The sequence below is a fragment of the Phyllobates terribilis genome, unplaced genomic scaffold (assembly GCF_046119375.1).
Source record: "Phyllobates terribilis strain yellow unplaced genomic scaffold, ASM4611937v1 Scaffold_49__1_contigs__length_9717188, whole genome shotgun sequence".
In the NCBI taxonomy this organism is placed as follows: domain Eukaryota; kingdom Metazoa; phylum Chordata; class Amphibia; order Anura; family Dendrobatidae; genus Phyllobates; species Phyllobates terribilis.
This window is the reverse complement of record NW_027362809.1, coordinates 8208398-8233250: the sequence shown is the minus strand read 5'-3', so window position 1 is coordinate 8233250 and position 24853 is coordinate 8208398. Positions and strand designations below refer to the sequence as shown.

Below are 24853 nucleotides of genomic sequence, written 5' to 3'. Positions count from 1 at the left end.
TTGTCCTCCAACAGGACTGATAGTGATTGAACTCCAGCTGACACCCAACGTTGAAGGTTAATATATGGAATATGATATTCTAGAGCTCGTAAAGAGATCTTAGTCCTGGGGAGTAACAGCAGTTTGGATGCCAAATTCCTCCAACAATGCTTAGTAGCCTCCGATATTGGTAACACGGCGACCATAGTGCTTCGCTTCACTACTTCTGTCTCCAATATCAATCTGGTAAAATGGTTTCGGGCAAGTAAGGACTCTATTTGCAACCATTTGTGGCCGCTGTCCATGTTCCACCAGTCCCTGATTCCCGTCAAGACCGCCGCTCTATAGTAGGCTATGAGATTGGGCATGCCCATCCCTCCCATGTCATATGGATAATACAGAAGTCTACCAGACACCCTCGGTCTCCTATTGTCCCAAACGTAATTATTAACCAGTCTTTGAAGGGTATTTATGATTTTAGAAAGGATTTTAATTGGGATACACCTAAAATAGTATAACATTTTTGGAAGGACTTTCATTTTAAAAATATTTATCCTGGCTATCCATGATGCAACAACGTTTTGTAATACCGCCAGCTCCTCCCGCACCGTATTTATCAGTCTAGTAAAATTTACTTCCACCAATTGTTTTGAAAGGGTTAAGGTGATACCCAAATACGTCATTCCTTCCTGCGCCCACTGAAAAGGGTATGCCCCTTCCAGTCTTTGCCTAAGTGACAAAGGAACAAGAATCGGCAGGACAACAGTCTTAGCTGCATTCAGTTTATAATACGAGATGTTTGTAAACGTTTTGAGATCGGACATAATGGCAGAGAAGGACCTGTCCAGATCAGTGCACAGGATAACCACATCGTCTGCATGTAGACTGATTTTGTGGGAGGACCCTCCCACCGAGATGCCCGAAATCTCTGAGTTATTTCTAATCTTTTCAGCCAAGGGCTCCATACATAAAGCAAATATGACTGGAGATAAAGGGCAGCCCTGCCGTGTCCCATTTGTTATGGGGAAGGATTCAGAGAGGAAACTAGACGTCAAAACCTTAGCGGAAGGAGTGGAGTACAATGCGTTAATGGCAGACAGAAGAGGCCCGTTTAGTCCAAATTTAAGCAAAACACTTTTAAAGTATCCCTAGTGCACCCTATCAAACGCTCTATCAGCATCTAGCGACAGGAGTGCACTTGGGAGGCCGCTCAACTCTGCCACTTTGATCAGATCCAACATCCTCCTCGTACCATCTTTAGCTTCTCTACCAGCTACAAAACCAACTTGATCCGAGGATATCAGGGAAGGAACGACACGATTTAGTCTAACAGCCAAGAGCTTGGTAAAGATCTTTACATCACTATTCAAAAGTGCTATTGGTCTAAAATTACCTGGAGAATCAGGGGTCTTTCCAGGCTTAGGCAATGTGACAATCGTAGCCTCCAAATTAGGTACTGCTACCTCTCCCGAGTCTCTCCAGGTATTATATAACCTGATAAGGTATGGGGTAAGAATTTTTTGGAAACCACGATAGTACTCATTAGCCATGCCATCTGGGCCAGGGGTCTTGTGACATTTGGATGAATCAATAACATCTTTCAGTTCTACTTCTGTGAAGGGGGCATTCAATATTTGTAACTGCTCCCGGGAAACCTTCGGGAGCTTCAAATCACTCAAATATTGATCAATATCTGACTGTTGTGGCTGTGGGGTATCAACATCATCTTTTAGGTTATATAAAGATTTATAGTATGCAGCAAAGACTGCAGCTATGTCCTTCGGACTTCTGGCTATCAACCCTTTCGAGTCCCGTAGATTATCTATTCTGGATTTTGCAGCCCTTTTCTTGACCCGCCTGGCCAAAACGACTCCCGGCCTATCTCCCACGGTGTAGTGACTAAGTTGAAACTTGCGGAGGTTATATTCATATACTGCCAGCAAATCAGAGCGCAGTTTAAATCTGAGCTGATATATGGCCTCAGTGGTAGCCGGGGAGGGGGAGGTTTTATTTAATATTTCTAGCTTTTTCAACTCAGTCAGGAGGTCAGTCCTGTATTGCTCCCTCTTTCTTTTCAATTGTGACTCTTGTTGTAAGAAGACTCCCCGTATCACAGCTTTGTGCGCTATCCATAAAGTCTCGTCGGAAACTGTGCCATTGTTGTTTAATTCAAAATAATATGTCAATTCTGCTGTTGCTTTTGTCACTATAGAGTCATTCAATAATAGAGAGGTGTTTAGTCGCAAGACGTACATGTAGGTAGATCGGTGCGTGGTCAGACCATGTAATCGTTCCAACCTCCGCAGATATACATCTATTCAGAGCTCTATTGTCTACTAGGAATAAGTCAATCCTACTATATGACCCATGTCGGAGAGAATGAAAAGTATAGTCCCTTTCACTGGCATGAGACTATCTCCAAAAATCGTGCAGACCAAATTCATGGACCAACTTGCCCAATTCTCTCCGAGGGCGACCCGATCTAGATGAGCAGTCTAAAGTACCATCCATTGGCATGTTAAAATCCCCACATACAATAACCTCCCCTTGTTTAAGTGTTGAAATGGTAGTGAGGACTTTTTGCACAAATGGGAGCTGGGCAGAATTTGGGGCATATAGTGCTGAAATCGTATGAGGGGTCCCATTCAATGTACACACCAACTCCAAGTATCTACCCATGGGGTCTGCACACATCTGAATGTTCTGGAAGGCCAAATTTTTTATCATAATACAGATTCCTGCTGTCTTAGTCTGGGCATTTGCAAAGAATATTTGGGGGAATTGTGCCTGATGCAATCTATGATTATCAGCTGCCAATAAATGTGTCTCCTGCAGACACACAATGTCTGCCTTTGATTTTCTCACCTCCCTCCACAACATAGAGTGTTTGGCAGGTGAATTTAACCCTTTCACATTCAACGAGAGAAATTGTATACTCATAATTACACATAAAGGAGGAAATTGTTATGAGGCACATACAAGAATCCAATGACTGCTTTCTGGACATCTGTCAAGTCAGCAGTCTTCCCCATGATTGTGGAGCCTACTGAAACAGGCTAAGGGACCTTTTTAAATGCTTAGGAAGCCTTTGCAGGTGTTTTTTGTTAATTATTCTAATTTACTGAGATAATGACTTTTGAGTTTCACTCTTTATATTGAAGACCTGAAATAAGTTAACTTTTTGATGATATTCTAATTTAGTGAGAAGCACTTGTATGGTCTGCAAATCTTGCAAGATAGGGTCATGGAGCAATACAGTTTGATAATATGCTGATTACGTATTACACCAGCCTAGGGGGTTGTTGATTTGCTGAGAAATGGAGGACAAACTATGCAAGTTGATTAAATACTCAGAGTCATGGGCCCCTTCCACCTTGATCTCTGACCGCTGACCTGTGAATGATGGCTGAAAGGACAACGGTGATCCATAAAAAGGGGTCTCTGCCTCTATTCAGTATCATTCTACAGCTAGTCAGCTTAGGGGACTTTGACCCCAGCTGGAGGAATACAGATCGGCTCCATTGACCATTGCTGAACCCTCAGAGACATCTTGAAGAATCCAAGTCACCTGGCCCCAGACTTCACTGCTCTCGGCTAGTTTTCTAAGCTTGTCATTACCTTCTCTCTTTGGGGGCCCTACAAAAGTGGGGTGCCAGTGGTGGGTGTGGTCGACCATGGAAGCCCCGAAATCGCAGCTTCTCTATTCCCGGTGGGCCAGTGGAAGGGTGAGGACTCAGTCATTTGCACCATCTAGAGTACTTGCTGGGACTATTCTATCTGTTTATTGTCCACTTTGTGCTTCAATAAAGTATTACCACACTGTTTTCCCCTCACACTGTGTTGTCTGAGTAGTGTTACACCCACGGAAGAAATAGGGTCTTCACAATAGTGTCTGCCATTACTACGTCTTGTAGTAGGTGTTCCACAGTCTGACTGCTCTAACTGTAAAGAATCCTTGCCTGTTTGCTGGATTGGCCATTCTTCCACCTGTAATAAGTGCCCTCTAGTTCTCAGTATGGTCTTTGGACGGAATAAGTCAGCTGGAGATAGTCGACATCGTGCTCTCCAGAGACCCCCCGAGCCTTCCCTAGGAAGAAGAGCAAATCATCGGCATACAAGCCACCTTCTCTTCCTTGGTCCCATATTTAAAGATTAATTTTTTACATCACCTGTGTCCAGCAAACTGCGGAGCAGTGAGCGACAAGCAAGCTGAGAGACTTCACCAAGATATTGCAGCTATGGAGAAAAGATATCACGGAAAATGGAATCCATCAATGCTTGCAGATTATTGATGGACAATTGTAAGAGAAGAGCTGATGGAATACAAGAGTCAAGCAAAAAAAGAGTTGTCACTGAATGAGTAACAAATTTTGTAATGCAATTTTTTTAACTGTTGATGATTCACAATAGTGTTTAGACAGATTTTAGGTTTTTGAATTCTTGCCAAGTTTCCACTAAATAAATATCAGATATTGGAATAACAAAATATTCTGAATCTTTATATTTTCAAAAAAAATAATGTTTCAAAGTGTTGAAACTTTTATGCATTAATTATATGTAGTAGTAAAAGGAAAACTCTTTGATATCATAGAAACAAGAGACAACTACAATTTTCATTGTCATATTTGAAAGCAGGTCAAAGTCATAAGAAATGGCTCATTTCATAACTGAACCTGAGAAAGTTTGAAAATATGTAAAACAGTGTTATATGATCTGAAACATATATGAGCTACTTGGGTGGAAGGTTCTTAAGCTGCTCACTCAGGACATACAGGCTCTGTGCAGGTCCCGGTACCTTCCCCTCCTGCTCTGCACCAATCAATTAGATAAGTATGGGTTGGAGGAGAGAGAGCAGCTATCTCAGTGATCAGGAAGGAAACTGTCTCATTGTCCTCCTCTGACACAGGAAACTGCCTCCAGTCTATAAGACACACTCACTTATTAGCAATATTTTTTTATTGCTAAAAAGTGTCTTATAAGTCAAACAATAAGGTAAGTTCTAAAGTAATTTCCCTTTCTCATTTAATTATAGAACTGTGTGTTATATGTTTTTGTATAATTTGTCAATAATATATATAGTTTTTCCCCCATTGGAGTCTTTTTGATGGTCAACAAAATACAACTTTCCAGTAATTCATTTTTTTTATGATTAAAAAAAAGTTGTCCATTACTTGGACAAACCTTTTTCATTCCTCATGTTTGGTTCTATTAAAATAAAATAAGAAATACAAACTTCCCATGCCAGCGCCATTCCAGCGGTGTCAGCACTTGCATTCCTAGGACTCACGTGAGGTTGGTATGTCACGTGAGCCCTGTGCCCAATCAGTGTTGACGTCAATGTCCCCACTGTAGTGCGGCGGTGTTCACACTGTGCGGTAATGAGGCATTGACCCAAGGAAAGTTCAACTTAAATGTCTTTATTTGCCAAAACTCACAGCTCAAATGCAAAAGCTGTCCTCCAGATCGCAGCTGTGATATCCAAAGAGTCTGTGTAAATCTGATGCCATGGGAGACGGCTGTACCGATCCAGTCTGGGGTGCACCAGTTGTTTCCTTCACAAGCCTGTGGTATGCCTTCACTCAGGCTTGCAGTGCACAGAGTCTCCTGCTCTGCAGCTTGCAAACAAAGAATTGACACAACCAAACCTTTGCTGAAGGTTTAAATGGAATGGGAGTGACCCGCCCTACTGCCACCTATACATCACTTCGAAAATAAATTCCTATTCCGGGTTTTCTTAAATCTAACTTGGTCAAACAGTTTGACCAAGTCCAAACTTTACTTTTATTTTGCACTGCAACCACAGGTGTTTTTGCGACTGCAGTGCACTCTAGCGGGGCCAATATGCCTCTATGCACATCCTAGGGAATATATACCGTCCCTCGAATATGATCCCCCTCACTGCCTCACACCACCTTCAGACGAATCAAACATCATGAGGAAGTCAGAGAGCAACCACAGCCCTGGCTTCCTGTTGATATTCAATACATTCAAAGTCAGGGACAGTGAAGCCGGCACTGATTGGGTGCAGGGCTTGTGAGATGTAACAACCTCACATGAACACCGGAAATGCGAGCCCGGAAACGCCTGGAATGGCGCCAGCACAGGTGCTGAATATGAGTGTTTTTACTTTAACGAGGCCAAACATGGGGAATGACAATGGGTTGTCCTAGTATTGCACAACCCCTTTAAGATGATACAATTTTCGGTTAAAAAATTTCCAACATTCTGAACATGAAAAAAGCTTCTTCCCTGTGTGACTTCTCAGATATTTTTTAATCAGAACCTGTCACCACCAAAAACGCTATTAACCTGCAGATATGGGCTTACTCTGCAGGTTAGTAACATTACTATCGTGCCCGGCTCCTGCACATAGCCAAACGCTGCTGGGAGAAAGTTAACTTTATTCTCCTCAGCAGCATTCGGTTTCAGTCACAGGGGTGGTGCTGGTTCAGTCACCACTCTGAGTATAAAGAGCAGTAACTGTAACAGCACCCCAGCACTGACTGACAGCCGGCCCCCATGCAGAGTCAGTGGCAGTCAGAGCTGGGAGTTTGTTTACAGCCGTTCTGTATTCTCCGAGCGGTACCAAAATCCGCACAGGCACTGCCCTCATGACTGAAATTGAATGCTGCCGGGGAGAATAAATTTAATTTGGCTTTGTTTGGCTATGTGCAGGTACCAGGCAAGTTAGTAACCTGCAGATTAAGCCCATATCTGCAGGTTAATAGCGTTATTTCTGGTGGCAGGTTCCCATTAACAGTTGATTTCAGTGTAAATCATTTCCCACATTAAGAACATGAAAAAGGCTTCTCCCCTGTGTGACTGCTCTGGTGACTAAGAAGAGATGATTTCTTCACAAAACATTCCCCACATTCTGAACATTAAAAAGGCTTCTAGCCTGTGTGGGTTCTCTGGTGTTTATCAAGATGCGCTTTCCGCGTAAAACATTTCCCACATTCTGAACATGATAAAGGATTCACCCCTGTGTGGGTTCTCTGGTGTCTATCAAGATGTGCTTTCCGGTTAAAACATTTCCCACATTCTGAACACGAAAAAGGCTTCTCCCCTGTGTGGGTTCTCTGGTGGCTATCAAGATGCGCTTTCCGGTTAAAACATCTCCCACATTCTGAACATGAAATAGGCTTCTCCCCTGTATGGGTTTTATAGTGGCCATCAAGATACGCCTTCCGATTAAAACATTTTCCACATTCTGAACATGAAAATGGCTTCTCCCCTTTGTGGGTTCTCTGGTGGCTATCAAGAAGCGATTTCCAGCTAAAACATTTCCCACATTCTGAACATGAAAAAGGCTTCTCCCCTGTGTGGCTTCTCTGGTGGCTATCAAGAAGCACTTTCCGTTTAAAACATTTCCTACATTCTAAACATGAAAAAGGCTTCTCCCCTGTGTGGGTTCTTTGATGTATAATAACATCTGATTTGCAGTTAAAACATTTCCCACATTCTGAACATGAAAAAGGTTTCTCCCCTTTGTGGATTCTCTGGTGACTATATAGATTAGCTTTCCGGTTAAAACATTTTCCACATTCTGAACATGAAAAAGGCTTCTCTCCTGTGTGAGTTAGTTTGTGTATAACAAGATTACATTTTTGTCTAAAACATTTCCCACATTCTAAACAGGAAAAGGGCTTCTCCCCTGTGTGACAGTGCTGGTGACTAAGAAGAGATGATTTCTTCACAAAACATTTTCCACATTCTGAACATGAAAATGGTTTCTCCCCAGTGTGAGTTCTCTGGTGACTAACAAGAGTTGATTTATCTACAAAATATTTCCCACATTCTGAACATGAAAAAGGCTTTTCCCCTGTGTGAAATCTTTGATGTCTGATAAGACTTGATTTCTTTGTAAAACATTTCTCACATTCGGAACATGAAAATGGCTTCTCCCCTGTGTGACGTCTCTGGTGACTAACAAGCTGTGATTTGTAGTAAAAACATTTTCCACACTTGGAACAAGAAAATCTATTCTCTGCTGTGTGAATTTTTTGATGTTTAAGAAAACACTTTTTGAGAGGAAAACTATTTCCACATTCTGAACGTGAAAATGGCTTCTTTGCTTTAGGAGCAGTTCGCTTTTTAATGCTTATTTTGCGACTTGGATTTTCCATAGTAGTCAGTAATGAATCAGAAGACAGGACCTGTTTCAAAGGATTAAATGAGAGATCTTTGCTTTCAAGGGATGCTGGTAAATCTGGAGTAATGGCATTCACTTCAATTGTATCCTGTGGGATCTCAAGGTCATCTGATTTAAAAATTGAAGATGTCAGTTGTCCCTCTGATCTCCTGGTACAGTCATCTGGCAATAAAAAGAAACAATTATTATTTTTGAATAATATATGCTTGATTTTTATATTTTTGAACATTTGTACTTAAATTGTCTATAAAAAGTTATGTTCAAAAATTGAATTATTCACAAATTAATGACAGTTCACAGTCTAATGCAAATCCTCATAGGATGAACCAGTGGAGCGTGGTGTTCAACTGTTTGTTCATTCTGCCTCACAAATATGGAATAAAAAGCCACCAATGTTCTGCAGTCGAAAATAACACCAATAAAAACTTCTACTCATCCCGCAAAAAACACGCCCCCACTCATGATTTGTCAATGGAAAAACAGGTTTCCGCATTATTAGTGGCTCAAATGCTCTTGAAAAGCAACATGGCTTCCATAAACCAATCCAGCAATATCCGCTCTCCCAAAGTCAGATCTCCCCCCTCACTTCTGAGCCTTGCAGTGCGCCCAAACCACATTTAGCATCCATGTATTTGACATTACTATAGTGAGAAGAACCCACTTAATTTACAGTGTGTGTCTCCTGGAGCTCAATCTGGGAACTAGTAAAATGGGAAATGTGCAATTTTTACTCTCCAACATCCACTGCGTGCTAATTTCCGGAAAGTGCCAGTGGAGTCAAAATTGTCACTAGTCCTATAGATTAATTCACTGAGGGTTATAATTTCCAAAATGGAGTCACCTTATGGCGATTTCTGCTGCTCTGGTTTTCAGCAATTTAGTCAAATTAGGGATTCTGTAAATGGTGTGTCCCATCTTGTCTGGGATCTACTCCTGCAAATCTGCTTCTGTCATTAGGCACGGTGTCAAAGATACACAGCCGGAGGGGTCATGCAGATCCACCCATTGTTATCACTTTATCAAGGGTAACGCATCTCCACAGCCTCCAAATCGTAAGAACGATACGCAATTGATCAATGATTGATGGATGAGACTGCAGCTGCTTCCACTACTAGGCCGGTTATTAGGAAACTAACAGCACCAATCATTTATACAGGCCAACTGGACACCCATTACAGGTAGCATATTGCTTTAGGTGAGGTTTACAAAGCAAAAGGTACAGAACTATTAAACTATATATTTAATTCAAAATATAGGCAGTGTTTAAAAAATATACAAGATAACACAAAATGGGAACAAAACAGCAGAATATATACAAATACATAAAAGGTATAAACAAGAAACTTGCTAAACTTGGTCACAGAAATGGCTCAGAACTTAAGAGAAGGGAAGCACTTAGATTTGGAATTGGACAGAACCTCCACAGCGAACTACTGTAGGTCTTCCTAGGTGCTGACAATGATCCAGACCCAGGATTTGCTTTTTATTAGCTCCTAGGTTACGCCCACACACTTCTCCTTTATGAACTCATGTGTGGCTGTTTGTGAGATGTTCTCAGCCTTAAGGATTTTAGGAGAGCAACAACTTAAGATATCTTCACCTCTGAAGATCACAGGCACTAGATATTGATGTCTTATTTTTTTATCAGGATTTTACCTGTACATAAAGATCAAATATAACCTTGTTCGCACCATCTATCAGACCGTTATTCAATTGGAGTGATTCTAGTGCCCCCACCCCCGCCGATGTGAGTTAATGCGTCACATCCGCCCTTCGTTATAACGCTGAAAATCTATATCTCATACATATCGGATCGATACCAACGCCAATATTCCGGTCTGAACCCCGGAGCCGGGTTGGCTACAATCTGTGCTGCATGAATAAAAGTTCTGTGCCTGGGAAAGCACACTTCTCCTCTAGTAAACCCCTCTCCTTTTGGCATGTTTTCTCCTAATATAACTTTCTTGTTTAATTACCTGTACACTACAGGATTCCTATGCTTCAAAAGAAGTTAAAGCATTATCTCTCACTTCCCCATATGTTCTATTGCGAGGTCTTCCAAAAGGAGTTTAATTGATAGCTCTTCTTAGATCTTAAAGCGCACCTGTCAGCGGGATTGTGCTCAGTAAACTACATACACTCTCTGGTGGGCACCATTACACTGATTAATATGATACCTTGGTTGATGAAATCCGTCCTGTGGTTGCTGTGTTATCTTTACTTTCAGTTTGGAGATAATGATATACATGTGCTCCGGGGCGGCCTGTGGAGGGTGCGCTATCTGGTGCTCTGCTTACATATTCATCTGTATGCTCTTATGACAGCTCACTGATCGCTCACTGACCTGCCTCCTATTTTACCTAACCCTGCACTACTACATGCATTATGTAAAATAAGAGGCAAGTCAGTGAAGGCTTAGAGATTGTCACAGTTTCACCCCTCAGTGTGACTGGGATGCAGTTGCTGCCAACTCAACCGTTAAATCTGGTAAAGGGGCGTGCTGAAGCTGTCAGTACTTTGATTGACAGCTCGGCCGTCCAATTTGAGACTGGGAGGTGCTGGCTATCTCGAAGTGTTCATTATCCCAGGTGATTGCCAGTATACTTAACTGGGCTGTTTCTCCTAGACTTCTGCCAGATGTACATTCAGCTTGGGTGAGGTTTGTCTCTGCCCCTTGTGTTCTGTGAATTTATCTTCTGTTGCCTGACCTTGGACCTAATTGTGCTCTGATCCGCTATACTCATGGTATTCTGACCAACGGAACGTTACCTGACCACGCCATTGTCTCTTCCTTCTGTTTAGGATGTATCCTCCTGGCTTCTGACTTCAGACTCCCTCACTATCCTGCTTCACGACTTGGCCATGAAAGGTGACACAGCGTCACATTATGTCTGGCCAAGGTCTAAGAATGTGAAAGCTGACACATTATCTTGTAGTCTCGATTCAGTTTCTCCTCCAGAACCTGCATCCTCCATTATTCCTCACGGTATTGTGGATTCTATGGTAACCTTGAAATTGGAGGAGTAGATCCATAAAGTCCAGTCGTTGGCTCCTTCCGCTACTCCAGGATCTAAATTATTTGTGCCTGTGTACCCAAGATTGCGTGTGTTACAAGAATTTCAGGATTCCATCTTGAGTGGTCATCCTGGGGTTATTGCTGTACAGAAAGCAATTGCTAGATTTTTTGGTGTCTGTGCATGCATAATAATATCAAAGATTTTTGTATCTGTTTGTGAAATTTGCGCCCATGATAAAGTCAGTCATAGCCGGCCGGCTGGGGAATTGAATCCATTGACAATTCCAGAAAGCCAGTGGACTCATCTGTCCATGGATTTCATCACGGATTTTCCTCTGTCTCGTGGGAAAACTGCTATCAGAGCGGTAGTTGACCAATTCAGCAAGCAAGCTAATTTTGTTCCTTTGTCAGGATTACCTAATGCAGAGACACTCTCCAGGTTGTTTTTCTCATATTGTAAGGTTACATGGGATCACTCTTAACATTGTGTCTGATAGGGGAGTACAATTTGTCTCTAAATTCTGGAGAGCTTTTTGTAGTAAACTCAGGATTGACTTATCATTTTCATCTGTTTACCACCCTCAAACCAATGGTCAGACAGACAGGACAAATCAATCTTTGGAATAAGTTTTAAGATGCTTTGTGGCGGCTCAGCAGGAGGTCTTCGTTTTTACACTTGTTGAGTTTCCATTTAACAGCTGAGTGAATCAGTCTACTGGAACCTCACCATTGTTCTGTAATTATGGTTTTCATCCCTATTTTGGTGAATTTTCTAGGATTATTTCTGAATGTCTTGGGGTGGAGGTCACAATACTAAGATTTGGGAATGTCTGAAAGGATGCTCAAAAGAATATTGGGACTGCTCAGATTCGCCAAAAAACAGAAGGCCAATAGAAGACATTCAGTGAGTCCTGTTTTTAAGATCGGGGATAAGGTTTGGTTGTCATAGGAACATTAAACTTAAAGTGCTGAGATCCTAGAGGTGGTCAATCCAGTGGCATTCAGATTAAAGCTTTCTCCATCTCTTCGCATCACTAAAGTCTTTCATAAATCCCTATTAAAGGAGTTTGTCCCTTCGGCATTGTCTCCCTCTTCCCCGCCTCCTCTGGTTTCAGTCGACGGTGGCTTGGAGTATGAGTTTCAGTGAGTTATGGATTCTCATAGGGTCCGAAATTCCCTCCAATACCTCATCCATTGGAAGGAATACGGACCAGAGGAGAGAACGTGGGTCATAGCTTGAGATGTGAAGGCAGATTGGTTAGTCAGGACCTTCCATCTAAAATTTCCTGGGAAGCTTGGGGGTCCGGTGGCCTCCGTTAGAAGAGGGGGTACTGTCACGGTTCTACCACTCAGTGTGTGTGGGATGCAGTTACTGACAACTCGGTCATCCAGTCTGGTGCAGGGTTGTGCTGAGGTGTCAGTGTGTTGATTGACAGCTCAGCCGTCCAATCTGAGACTAAAAGGAACTAGCTATCTTGAAGTGTTCACTATCCCAGGTGATTGCCAGGCTACTTAACTGGGCTGTTTCTGCCAGATGTACATTCAGCTTGTGTGAGGTTTGTCTCTGTGCCTTATGTTTTGTGAATTGATCTTCTGTTGCCTGACCTTGTTCTGATCATCCGTATGTTTAACCCCTTATGCTCTGATTCGCTATCCTCCTGGTATTCTGACGAACAGAACGTTACCTGTCTACTTCTTTCTTTCTTTTGTTTATGATGTACCCTCCTGGCTTTTGACTTCGGACTTGTTACGCTCACGCCCGGGCTGACTGGCGTGAGCATGATTAGTGATCCCACTGGATCATGAACCGAGGAGTGCCTGGAGGGGCGTGACTAAGTATCAACCCGGTTCGACCAAGGTCGCACGGCGCTTCAATCGACTCTGTAAACCAGGGCGGAACCGAGCAGAGGGACCAGGTGCTACTCCAGGTCAGACCCCGGTCACAGCTGTTGACCCACACTGGGGAATGCAGGAACAGGCAGGTTAGGCTGGCATACAGACAGGTGGGTACTGGCAGGCACAGCTGATATGCAGACAGGTGGGTACTGGCAGGCACAGCTGATATGCAGACAGGTGGGTACTGGCAGGTAGGAAAGCAGGCAAAATAGGAACCAGTACAGACTATGATACAGGAACAGAGCCGCAGATGCAGTAGACAAGCCGAGCAGAGCAAAACCCGCAGGTGCGGTAGACAAGCAGAGCAGAGCAAAACCCGCAGGTGCAGTAAACAAGCGGAGCAGAGCAAAACCCGCAGATGCAGTAGACAAGCAGAGCAGAGCAAAACCCGTAGGTGCGGTAAACAAGCAGCGCAGAGCAAAAGCGCAGGTACGGTGGACAAGCAGAGCAGAGCAAAACCGCAGGTGCAGTGGACAAGAAGAGCAGAGCAAAACCGCAGGTGCAGTGGACAAGCAGAGGAGAGCAAAACCGCAGGTGCGGTGGACAAGCAGAGCAGAGCAAAACCGCAGGTGCAGTGGACAAGCAGAGCAGAGCAAAACCGCATGTGCGGTGGATAAGCAGAGCAGAGCAAAACCACAGGTGCGATGGACAAGCAGAGCAGAGCAAAACCCAAAGATGCGGTAGACAAGCAGAGCAGAGCAAAACCCACAGATGCGGTAGACAGGACAGGGCTCTGTTCACATGGAACAGACTGGAAAACACAAGAAGATAGCTGGAACACAGGAGTAGATACGGAGACAGGGAAACAGAACGAGCAGAACCAGATACACACAAGGTACCTGCAATGAAGTAGCGAGTGGACACAAAACTCACAAACAGAAGTACAGAGACAACGAGTTGGAGTTAGGTGCAGGTTCAGACACTGTAGGAAAAGGGAAGGTGCAGACATAGAGACAAATAGGTAAAGGGCTAGGACACTGTTCAGACAGGATCTGAACCAGGAACAAGATACAGGAAAGAGCCTGGGAACTCAGCCCCCAGGATGGCAGAAACTGACTAGAAGTCACAGGTAACAGGCCTGGGTATACAGCCCCCAGGGTGGCAGAAACAGGCAAGATACAGGACAAAACCTGGCAACTCAGTTGCACAGAGCACTGGGTGGAGGGGGTTTAAGTATCCAGTGACTCACAGCAATAGGTTGGAGACGCATTAGGAGTGCGCACACTGCAACTATAAGAATCAGAAAGCAACAGCGCCACCGCCCTAAGAAATCAGACAAGAGACATGCAAACAGAAGGCACTGGAGCAAAGTGTGCAGCCTGGACTGATAGATAAGATTGCGGTCTTTCATGGTGGGAGGTGGTAAACCATGTAAGCATGCCACCAGGGATGTTACAGGACTCCTTGACTATCCTGTCTCACGGCTTGGCCATGAAAAGTGACTCAGCATCATAGAGATATATCATGGCACAGGGGTAACGCTTTTTTATGTAGTTTATCATAATCCTCCTTGAAGTTAGTCAGTTTTAAAAGGAATTTAAAAGTCAGGATAAAGGGAATCTCTGTTGTTATTGTACAGAAATTCACACTTGGTCCTCACTGCACATTTAATGTTGTAGATCATAAAAATTAAATTTTTCCAGAAACACTGGACCTGGTCTTGTAGGGACCATATGAGCACATTCAGCAGCACAGAAGGGAGAGAATTTAGATTCATCCAATAAGATATCAGGGTTCTAGGAAGCCAACAGCATCACTACCCTCCACTTTCTCTTACAGGCCCATCATAATATTATTCATCATGTGATTTTCTAACTTGTCAGCAAATTCTATGTACGCTGTCATTTGGCTTTGTAGTTTAAAGATCTGGGCAGGTAAGAATCAGCATCTCCTAATCTCAAAGGGTAGGTGGATCCTTCCGGTTGTAAGTTCTATAGAAAAGGGCTTTCAATGCCCAAAGTCATTTAAACAGTTTTGGATGGAGGAGAATGTTGTGGTCTAGAAGTAAAATGGTGATCACACGATTGTGATACGGCCGGACTACACCACCGATAAAGCAGCCACAGCCGGTGACTGAGATGAATTGGTAACTTCTCTACATTTAGTAGTTACTACTCACCTGGGTAGTCATATGTAGGAATCTCCTCTTTACACCGCTCATCACCCCTCACATATGTCTCTGTAGTATTAATATGGGTCAGATCTTCACCCTGAAACAAATATTGTAAAAGTCACAGACTGATGGAGAAGTCCCATCTATGATCAGCTCTAATCCTGCCATCCCCACCGTTCTCATTACACAAATATAAAATATAATACTGGTGGATAAAACAAGACACAACACAAGACCTTTACAGCCGTCTACACATCATAGGGGAGATCTCTTGACACCTTCTCTCCATCTACCTGATGATCCTGAAGAACATTGGGATCTTCTTGTTTACAGTCCAGTGGAAGAAGAGGACGGGGACATCTCTCTGGTGTTGTCCTTTTACTGGATAGATCTGGAGGAAACACATACAGGGACTGAATTCATTCTTTACATACAGATAATTATAGGCCGTGTGTATTTAGTCCTGTCTATTACCTGGTGATGTGAGGGGCTGGGGAACCTCCATCATGACGTCCTTGTACAGATCTTTGTGTTCTTCTAAATACTCCCACTCCTCCATGGAGAAATAGACAGTGACATCCTGACATCTTATAGGAACCTAACACATACAAAGATACAGTCATCCCCCCGATCCCTTCATAGCATTACTGTATAAAGTCCCAGCATTCCCAGCACGGTCACCTCTCCAGTCAGCAGCTCAATCATCTTGTAGGTGAGTTCTAGGATCTTCTGGTCATTAATGTCCTCATGTATCAGGGGGTGAGGTGGAGGCCCAGTGATTGGGTTCAGGGGTCTTCCCCATCCCTCAGACACAGGGTTCTGACAGCGCTCACTAGAGGTCTTCTTCACTACTGTATAATCCTGGTTATGGAGAGACACATTAATAAATCTCACTACAGACATTTCCAGAGTCCTCACCTCTCCAGTTCTGTCCATCTGTTATTCCCATAGATAAGAATGATGTAATGTGACGTCATCAGAATCTCTCACCTCTCCAGTAACCCGGAAGAGGATCTCTAGGGTGAGGTGTAATATCCTCTCCGCCATCTTGTCTCTGTCCAAATCCATCTTTGATTTGGACAGATCCGTGTTGTAGAGACCTGAATGAGAAGAAGATGAGCCGATGTAACATCATAAAAATCCTGTGTAATAATACAATTACTGGAGATAATAAAAGGAAACATATGAGGAGATATATTATTTTACAGTATTTAGTTTTCTTCTTTACATCTAGTAATAAATCCTATATATTTTAGGCCACAGACAACAAGCAGTTTCTTCCTCGGAGTCTACAGCTGAATACGTTTTTCACAAGATGGTTATCTGATGGTTTTACGAGATGGTTGTTTGTTCTCGGCCCCGACCCTTTCACAACTCCTGTCTCCTAAATTAATCGTAAGAGAAACACATAACGAGAACCTGGCTTACACCTCTGGGTTTTTGTAAATGCGCCATTGATAAATGTCCACCATGTAAATATGCCGAACACAAGAAATAGATTTAATCACATTAAATAAAACATTTCATTACACAATGTATCACCTGCAGCAGAGAATTTGTAGTATATTGTATTCAGTGTCTGGAGTGTAATGTCAGATATGTTGGCTGCTCCTCCCGTAAATAAGGTAGAGAATTAATGAGCACATAGGAGACCCCACTAATCCCGCGGCCATTAACCCCTCCAACGTTTCCACACATTTCCTAAGAGAACACAATGGTGACTGAAAGAACTTTCGGTTTTGTGGCATTGAAAGAGTAAATAGTTCAGGTGGAGGGGAGATGTCAGAGGGGCATTGCTGAACCGTGAAGCTTCCTGGACACTGAGGGTAAATCCATCGTACCGGAGGGTATAAAGAGAATATGTGGACGGTTATCACTACTATCTACATTACTGTGCTGGAGCTAGGAGATGAATAATGGCGCTGTGTGAGGACTTCTCTGGGCTTCTGTCCTTCATCCTGCAGTCGTCTGAATGGATCTAATGTGGACGGGAACCAGCTAAGCCGTATTCTGTCCACAGCTGTTACCTCACTGTTCACACCACACAGAGACCCCAAAAGAGTCTCCGTGCTGAAGGGGTTAATGCCCCCTGCGCCCAGTAATGGGGTCTCCACATACCTCCACCTGCAGAGCCGCCACCACATATATGGCTGCTCTGTGCGTACAGGACCTGATGAGGTCACAGGAGGGGAGGAGTCAGGGGTCACATGATCAGGGGCCTCAGTGGATGCACATTGTGAACTGTGCGGCTCCTGTACAGTGATATCCGGAGTGAAGACGCTACATGGAGACGTCTCCGCAGTCAGTGACATTTCTGGCATTATGTATGTTTTTTGCCTATCCTTCTCTGAAATTTGACGACCCAATTCCTTCTCCCAACCCCAGTAAAGGGTAGAGGGTCATTGCTGGTGTCCATTTGTGTTGCTTTGTGTATGCAAGATAGAAGTTTAGTACAAGGACCTACTTGCATGATTAAGGGTTCAAACGGAGTGAATTCATCCTTTATACTAGTAACATGTGAGAATTTATAAATGACCTGAGCTGGAAATAAGCCAGGCAGGATAGACTCCTAATTGGAAAGGAGCCACGAAGTTCTATAAAGGAAGGAAAAGAGCCTGATCCCATGAGAACGTGTCTCAATCTAACCCCATCAGATCAGGCCCAGATTAGAAATGAGTCCTTACCTGAAGCAGAGGGAAAATCTGGGTTGCCAAACAAGGGCGTTAATGGACCCAACCTACGTGGTATAGATGATGAGATTAACACTTGATCCCATGTTTTCAAAAAGTGTTGAATGGGTATTGGTAATTGTTTAGTTTGTACATGTATTTAGTCAATCCAAGGTAGAGATGTGAGTATCCAGGGATAGAGGTCCCCTTCCAGTTTCACCCATTACTTATGTTCCACAGACGTGAACCAGTCCACTGCTCTCATAAGAATCAAAGATTGATCGCAGTTTTTTTTAGATCAGGCATACTAGTACCCACCTTTATTTTCGGAACATCACAATATTTTAAAACATATCCTAGACCTTGACGTTCCCCATACTACCTAATAGCGTTGTCGAGATGGGAGAAAAAGGTCTCAGGAACGCAGACAGGAACGGTCTGGAATATATAAAGAAGTTTTGGCAAAATGTCCATTTTATCACATAAATACAAGCAAACCAGGACAAGGGTTTGAATTTATAATTCATTAAATTTTGAAGAGTTTGTTCAAGGACAGTGATATAATCTAAACTATACAGATCATCCATGTTCCCTGGAATTTGTGTACCAAGGTCTTTCTGTCATTTAAAGGGAAAGTTAAAAATTAGCTGTCGTCTTATGTTATTGCTTCTGATTTAGAGTAGTTGACTTTAAAATCGCTTACTTGGCCAAATTCTTTGAATTCCTTTAGTATAGAAGGAAATTAGATAATTGGGTTTGAAAATAGAGCAACAAGTCGTCTGCGTATAGAGCTAGTTTATAGTGATGTGAGTCTATAGTAACTCCACTAATATCTGGATTTTTGTGTAATGCTACCGCTAAATGTTCCATCACCAATGTGTATAGGAGAGGTGATAAGGGACACTCTTGCTTTGTCTCATTTTTAATACAAAATGTGTTAGATAGAAGGCCGTTTACCCTATCGCTTTAGGGTCAGTGTAGAAGGATAGAATTTTAGATAACAAGAAAGAGCCTAACCCAATTTGTGGTAATGTGCTCTTCAAGAAAGTCCAATGCACTGTGTCAAACACTATTTCAGCGTCCACAGATACAAGGCACATTGGGATCCCCTGTTTTTTTGCACGTGAAACTAACAATGTTTTATCTGTATTATCACGCACTTCTCTACCCTTAACAAAGCCAACCTGATTGTTGCTAACAATTGAGGGTAGGTAGTGGGAGAGCCATGATGCAATTATATTAGAGAATATTTTGATGTATATATTAATGAAATTGGATGAACATTAGGGCAGGCATTTAGTTTTTTTCCAGGCTTTGATAAAACTGTTATATGAGCTTCAAGTGATTGGGGGGCAAATGGGGAGTCTTCTGAGATATTATTGAACACTAATGGTAATAACAGAGGTGGAAACATGTTATAAAATCTATTATTGAATCCATCTGGCCCAGGGCTCTTCCCGATAGGGAATGATTTAATGGCCTGTCCTATCTCTTGTTCAGTGAAAGCTTTGTCTAGTATCTCCTGCTCAGGGGTCTGTAAGGAAGGAACGGCAGTGTCCATAATATATTTGTCAATTTTTGTTTCAAGAAAATTAGGTGGCATGTGGTGGTGTTTTCCATGAATATTATGTAGTGAGCTATAACAGCAATGAAATGCGTCAGCTATGTCAGTGGGTTTATGAATTTATAGCAGTGGGGCTCTTTTTGTTTTGGATACATACAGCTCTGGCAAAAATTAAGAGACCACTGCAAAATTTTCAGTTTCTCTGATTTTTCTCTTTATAGGTATATTTTTGAGTAAAATGTACATTGTTGTTTTAATCTATAAACTACTGACATGTCTCCGAAATTCAAAGCTAAAAATTTTGTATTTATTTGCAGCAAATGATAAAGTGTCAAAATACTAAAAAAGAAACACAGTGCTTTCAGACCTCAAATTACTCAAGTTTTAAATGTGAAATCAATATTTGGTGGACTAACCATGATTTTTAATCACAGCTTTCATTCGTCTTGCCATGCTTTCCACCAGTCTTTCCGTGCTTTCCAATAGAAAACTGTTCAGTGGTCTCTTAATTTTTGCCGGAGCCGTATGTCCTTTGCATCCGTGGATGTAACTTCCTTGTCAATGAGAGACCACATTTATCTGTGAATTCGTACGAGTACCTTCACATGCGATCTTGATATTTTCTATACGTTTGATCTAGTAAAGACCTTCGCTCCTTTCTTTTTTTCAATCAGATCATTTTTATTTAACAAAAGAAAGAAAGACCAACATTTTGTTTTTGTCATACAAACTTTGTGACAAAAAAAATAAAAAGAAAGAAAAAAGAAGTAAACAATACAAGAACCGGTTTACAATGATATAAATCCCAATATCGCTCTATAGTACAATGTTTTGGAATAGTAATTTTACATTTGTACATAAATATCTGAATACTTCCTGACGGCTTTTTTTCCCCTATTGGGACATCAAAAGAAAAAGAATATATCTAAGAAGGGGCAATTGTGTGGACTGAGACCATTATTATTAGCTGACACCTTAGGTATAAGGATATAAATTCCTGGTTAACTGCAGGGATATGTACAAATGGTCCAGTATAGTATTTCTGAAGCAATACCTGGGGTAATTAACCATTGCTCCCTTATGTGTATAGATTTCTTGAGAGCGTTCCTTTTTATATAAGCTCCACTTTCCAAGCATAAAGTGTTATTTATCCTGGATTTTAGTTCTGTTATCGTTAGGGGAGAATTGTCTATCCAATGTAGTGCCAACAACTTTCTGGCTTGGAATAATATTCTTGAGCTACCTACTGCCATATGGGAGTCTGGGTCTACGTCCTCTCCCAGGAGTCCTAGGATACAGATTTTAGGTTCCAACTGAAGTTGTATCCCAAATACAGATAGTACAAGAGCGATCACCCCCTTCCAGTAGTCGCCAATATTTACACATTCCCACGTCATATGCATCAGGTGGACGTCATTTTGACCACATCTAGGACATGTTTCATCCGTTTGTATTTCAATTTTAAATAAAATACTTGGGGATCTATATACCCTATGAATGAGAAGAATTCGGGACAATCTTTGTGACTCTGACAATGACAGATTCTGTGTCAAATCCAGTATTTCCCCCATTGCTCCTCAGATAAGGGACCCTCATCTTCCTCCCATTTTGTCTTAACTATCAAAGGATATTTATCCAAATGTAGGGCCAGTAACTGCCTATAAATAAGGGATATTAGACCTTTTGTATCTAACGATGTAGTAATGGTATATATTGAGTGATGTCAATCAGTATGGCGTTTATTCTAGTTGTGTACTATATGCAAGATGTATTTGCAGATATTGATAAAACACTCTATGCGGAAGGTTAAAATCTGCCTTTATTTGTTCAAACCTCTTGAATAATCCATCCCTCAAGAGTTGTGACACCAAACATATACCCCTATCCTTCCACTCACTAACATTTTTTAGTTTATGTAGCTCTGGTAAGTTATAGTTGTGCCATAAAGGGGTATAGTTTGTGTACTTTCCAATCCCCAGAATATTTTTACCCCTATCCCACGCCTTATATATTAACTTTAGTGTAGGACATTTTAAGTCATTTTCTCGAGGAGGCCCCATATCTAGTACCGAGAATGGAAGCTTCCACTTGGTTCCTTCCATAAGTAGGTGCCCTGAAATTACACAATATTTTCAAGTACCCATCCATAAAACTACTTTAGCTCCCTTCTAGCGTTAAGCAGGTCTGCATATACCTGGAGGGAAGCAGATCATTTATGTTGTTTGTCAAGGAGATCAATCCGCTCAAGCAAATGGGAGACTTTAGCTGTTCTCTCCTTTTTTTAGCCTTTATCTATGTTTTGTTATTATCCCTCTGAGGACGCATGTGAGTGCTTCCCATTTAAATGGTAAGGCAGTTTCATCATGCTCATATATTTGAAGGAGTCTATAGTCTCAAGAAGGTCTGAGACACAGAGTGAGTCTTTCAGCAGATTATCATTTAGGTTCCAACATCTGAAGCCTTGGTGGAGTCCGGCATAGTCAGATTACAATACACAGGAGCATGATCTGACCATACAGTAGTTCCTACCCGAGATGTAGGTTGCCATGTAGGCAAGTGATGGCTAATTAAGAAAAAGACTATATGGCTATGCATATTGTGTAAAGGAGAACAATAGGTATAATCCTTTACGTCTGGATGTAGTATCCTCCATACATCGACCAGTTGAGACCAAAGCACAATTAGCAAAGCTTTTGTTTGTGTTTAAGATTGGTGACACCAGCCCTGGGACGCGTCTAAAGAAGGATCCAAGACAAAATTAAAGTCACCTCCAATGATGATAAGGTCCTCCGCAAAATATTTTAGTTTGTTTAAGTAATGACGACATGTCTTAATTTGGTCACAATTAGGGAGATAGAAGTTTGCCAAAGTCAAAATTTTGGAGTAGATGGAGATCTTAACAAACACGTACCTCCTCTCCGTGTCAGACAGTGTTTCTACAATAGTACGCGGCAGTGATCTGTGGCGGCCTATACTCAGCACCTTAGACTTCAAAACTGCATTTTTCTGGGACGCCAAGATGAATAATATCTATTAATAATCTGAGGTACAGTATATGATCCCCTCTAAAGTGTGACTCCTGAAGAAAGAGAAAATGTACGTGCTGTTTATGCCTACGATAAAACACTTGAGCTCCTTTCTCTGGAACATTAAGTCCTCTGACATTCAATGAGCAAGTTTTGAGTTGTGCCATATTATATGAAAAAAAGGAGGAATGGAAGAGAGAAAGGTTAAGAGAAAAGAGGAAGTATAGACGGTAGATAGTAACGTCTACCTCTCAGTGTCTAAGAAGTATAGATTATGAATATATCAAAACAGTAGGAAATTGCGAAACAAGCAGATCCCAATGCAAGTCCCTAACTGGGGGTTGTCTTTACAGACGTAAGTCAAACTTTCAGTTCTAGGATTCCTATTAGGTGGAACCATGGAATATAAAGCAAGTAATGTAATACAGCCTGATATTACAGTAGTATCATGTGAACTCAAATTATATGCCGGTCTAAGATCTTTTATGAACTTAGACATTCTATATAGTGGAAGAGTGGCACCTAATGCTCTATTTAGATATATCTAATTATATGCTTAAAGAAATAAGTAAGCATCTGCAAACTGTCTCTCATCAGGGAAGACAAGATTCATTTCAGGAGCTCATATGATTAGCAGGTTCCTTTCCCATCTGGCTGCATCACCATCAAGTTCCTGATCCATTGAACACCTTCTGTGAAGTGCTGGAACTGTCAGTGGCAATGGTGGAGCAGGTGGCCAGTCAGATATATGGATTCTGGGAATGTCCAGGACATCACAAATACGTCTCATGTTGCTTGGATCTTTGAAAATATACAGGTGGAATGGGTACCCCCAGGAGTACATCAGGCCATTTTTCCGGATGGCATCAAGTAGTGGTTTCAATACCCTTCTTTTAGCAAGTGGCATTCAGGATAGATACAGTACAGACCAAAAGTTTGGATACACCTTCTCATTTAAAGATTTTTCTGTATTTTCATGACAATGAAAATTGTACATTCACACTGAAGGCATCAAAACTATGAATTAACACATGTGGAATTATATACTTAACAAAAAAGTGTGAAACAACTGAAAATATGTCTTATATTCTAGGTTCTTCAAAGTAGCCACCTTTTGCTTTGATGACTGCTTTGTACACTTTTGGCATTCTCTTGATGGGCTTCAAGAAGTAGTCACCGGAAGTGGTCTTCCAACAATCTTGAAGGAGTTCCCAGAGATGCTTAGCACTTGTTGGCCCTTTTGCCTTCACTCTGCGGTCCAGTTCACCCCAAACCATCTCGATTGGGTTCAGGTCTGGTGACTATGGAGGCCAGGTCATCTGGCGTAGCACCCCATCACTCTGCTTGCTGGTCTAATAGCCCTTACACAGCCTGGAGGTGTGTTTGGGATCATTGTCCTGTTGAAAAATAAATGATGGTCCAACTAAACACAAACCGGATGGAATAGCATGCCGCTGCAAGATGCTGCGGTTGCCATGCTGGTTCAGTATGCCTTCAATTTTGAATAAATCTCCAAGAGTGTCACCATCAAAGCACCCCCACACCATCACACCTCCTCCATGCTTCACGGTGGGAACCAAGCATGTAGAGTCCATCCGTTCACCTTTTCTGCATTGCCCAAAACAAGGTGGTTGGAACCAAAGATCTCAAATTTGGACTCATCAGACCAAAGCCCAGATTTCCACTGGTCTAATGTCTATTCCTTGTGTTCTTTAACCAAAACAAGTCTCTTCTGCTTGTTGCCTGTCCTTAGCAGTGGTTTCCTAGCAGCTATTTTACCATGAAGGCCTGCTGCACAAAGTCTCCTCTTAACAGTTGTTGAAGAGATGTGTTTGCTGCTAGAACTCTGTGTGGCATTGACCTGGTCTCTAATCTGAGCTGCTGTTAACCTGCGATTTCTGAGGCTGGTGACTTGGATAAACTTATCCTCAGAAGCAGAGGTGACTCTTGGTCTTCCGTTCCTGGGGCGGTTCTCATGTGAGCCAGTTTCTTTGTAGCACTTGATGGTTTTTGCAACTGCATTTGGGGACACTTTCAAAGTTTGCCTAATTTTTCGGACTGACTGACCTTCATTTCTTAAAGTAATGATGGCCACTCGTTTTTCTTTACTTAGAATTTGTATTATGGCAAGAAAAAAGCAGCTAACAGTCTATTCAGTAGGACTATCAGCTGTGTATCCACCTGACTTCTGTACAACACAACTGATGGTCCCAACCCCATTTATAAGGTAAGAAATCTCACTTATTAAACCTGACAGGGCACACCTGTGAAGTGAAAACCATTTCCGGTGACTACATCTTGAAGCTCATCAAGAGAATGCCAAGAGTATGCAAAGCAGTCATCAAAGCAAAAGGTGGCTACTTTGAAGAACCTAGAATATAAGACATATTTTCAGTTGTTTCACACTTTTTTGTTAAGTATATAATTCCATATGTGTT

At 42.1% G+C, this 24853-nt stretch overlaps 1 protein-coding gene across 1 annotated transcript; it reads right to left on the bottom strand.

Annotated features, from left to right (window-relative positions):
- Positions 1-4653: 4653 nt before the first annotated feature.
- LOC141191645 (uncharacterized) lies at positions 4654-17335 on the bottom strand. Its single transcript, XM_073661583.1, is given in 7 exon segments — positions 4654-8293; positions 15163-15253; positions 15450-15547; positions 15631-15754; positions 15838-16017; positions 16147-16256; positions 17275-17335. Coding segments are annotated over 6 exon segments (2097 nt in total). The 5' UTR covers positions 16225-16256; positions 17275-17335; the 3' UTR covers positions 4654-6767.
- Between the last annotated feature and the right edge of the window lie 7518 nt (positions 17336-24853).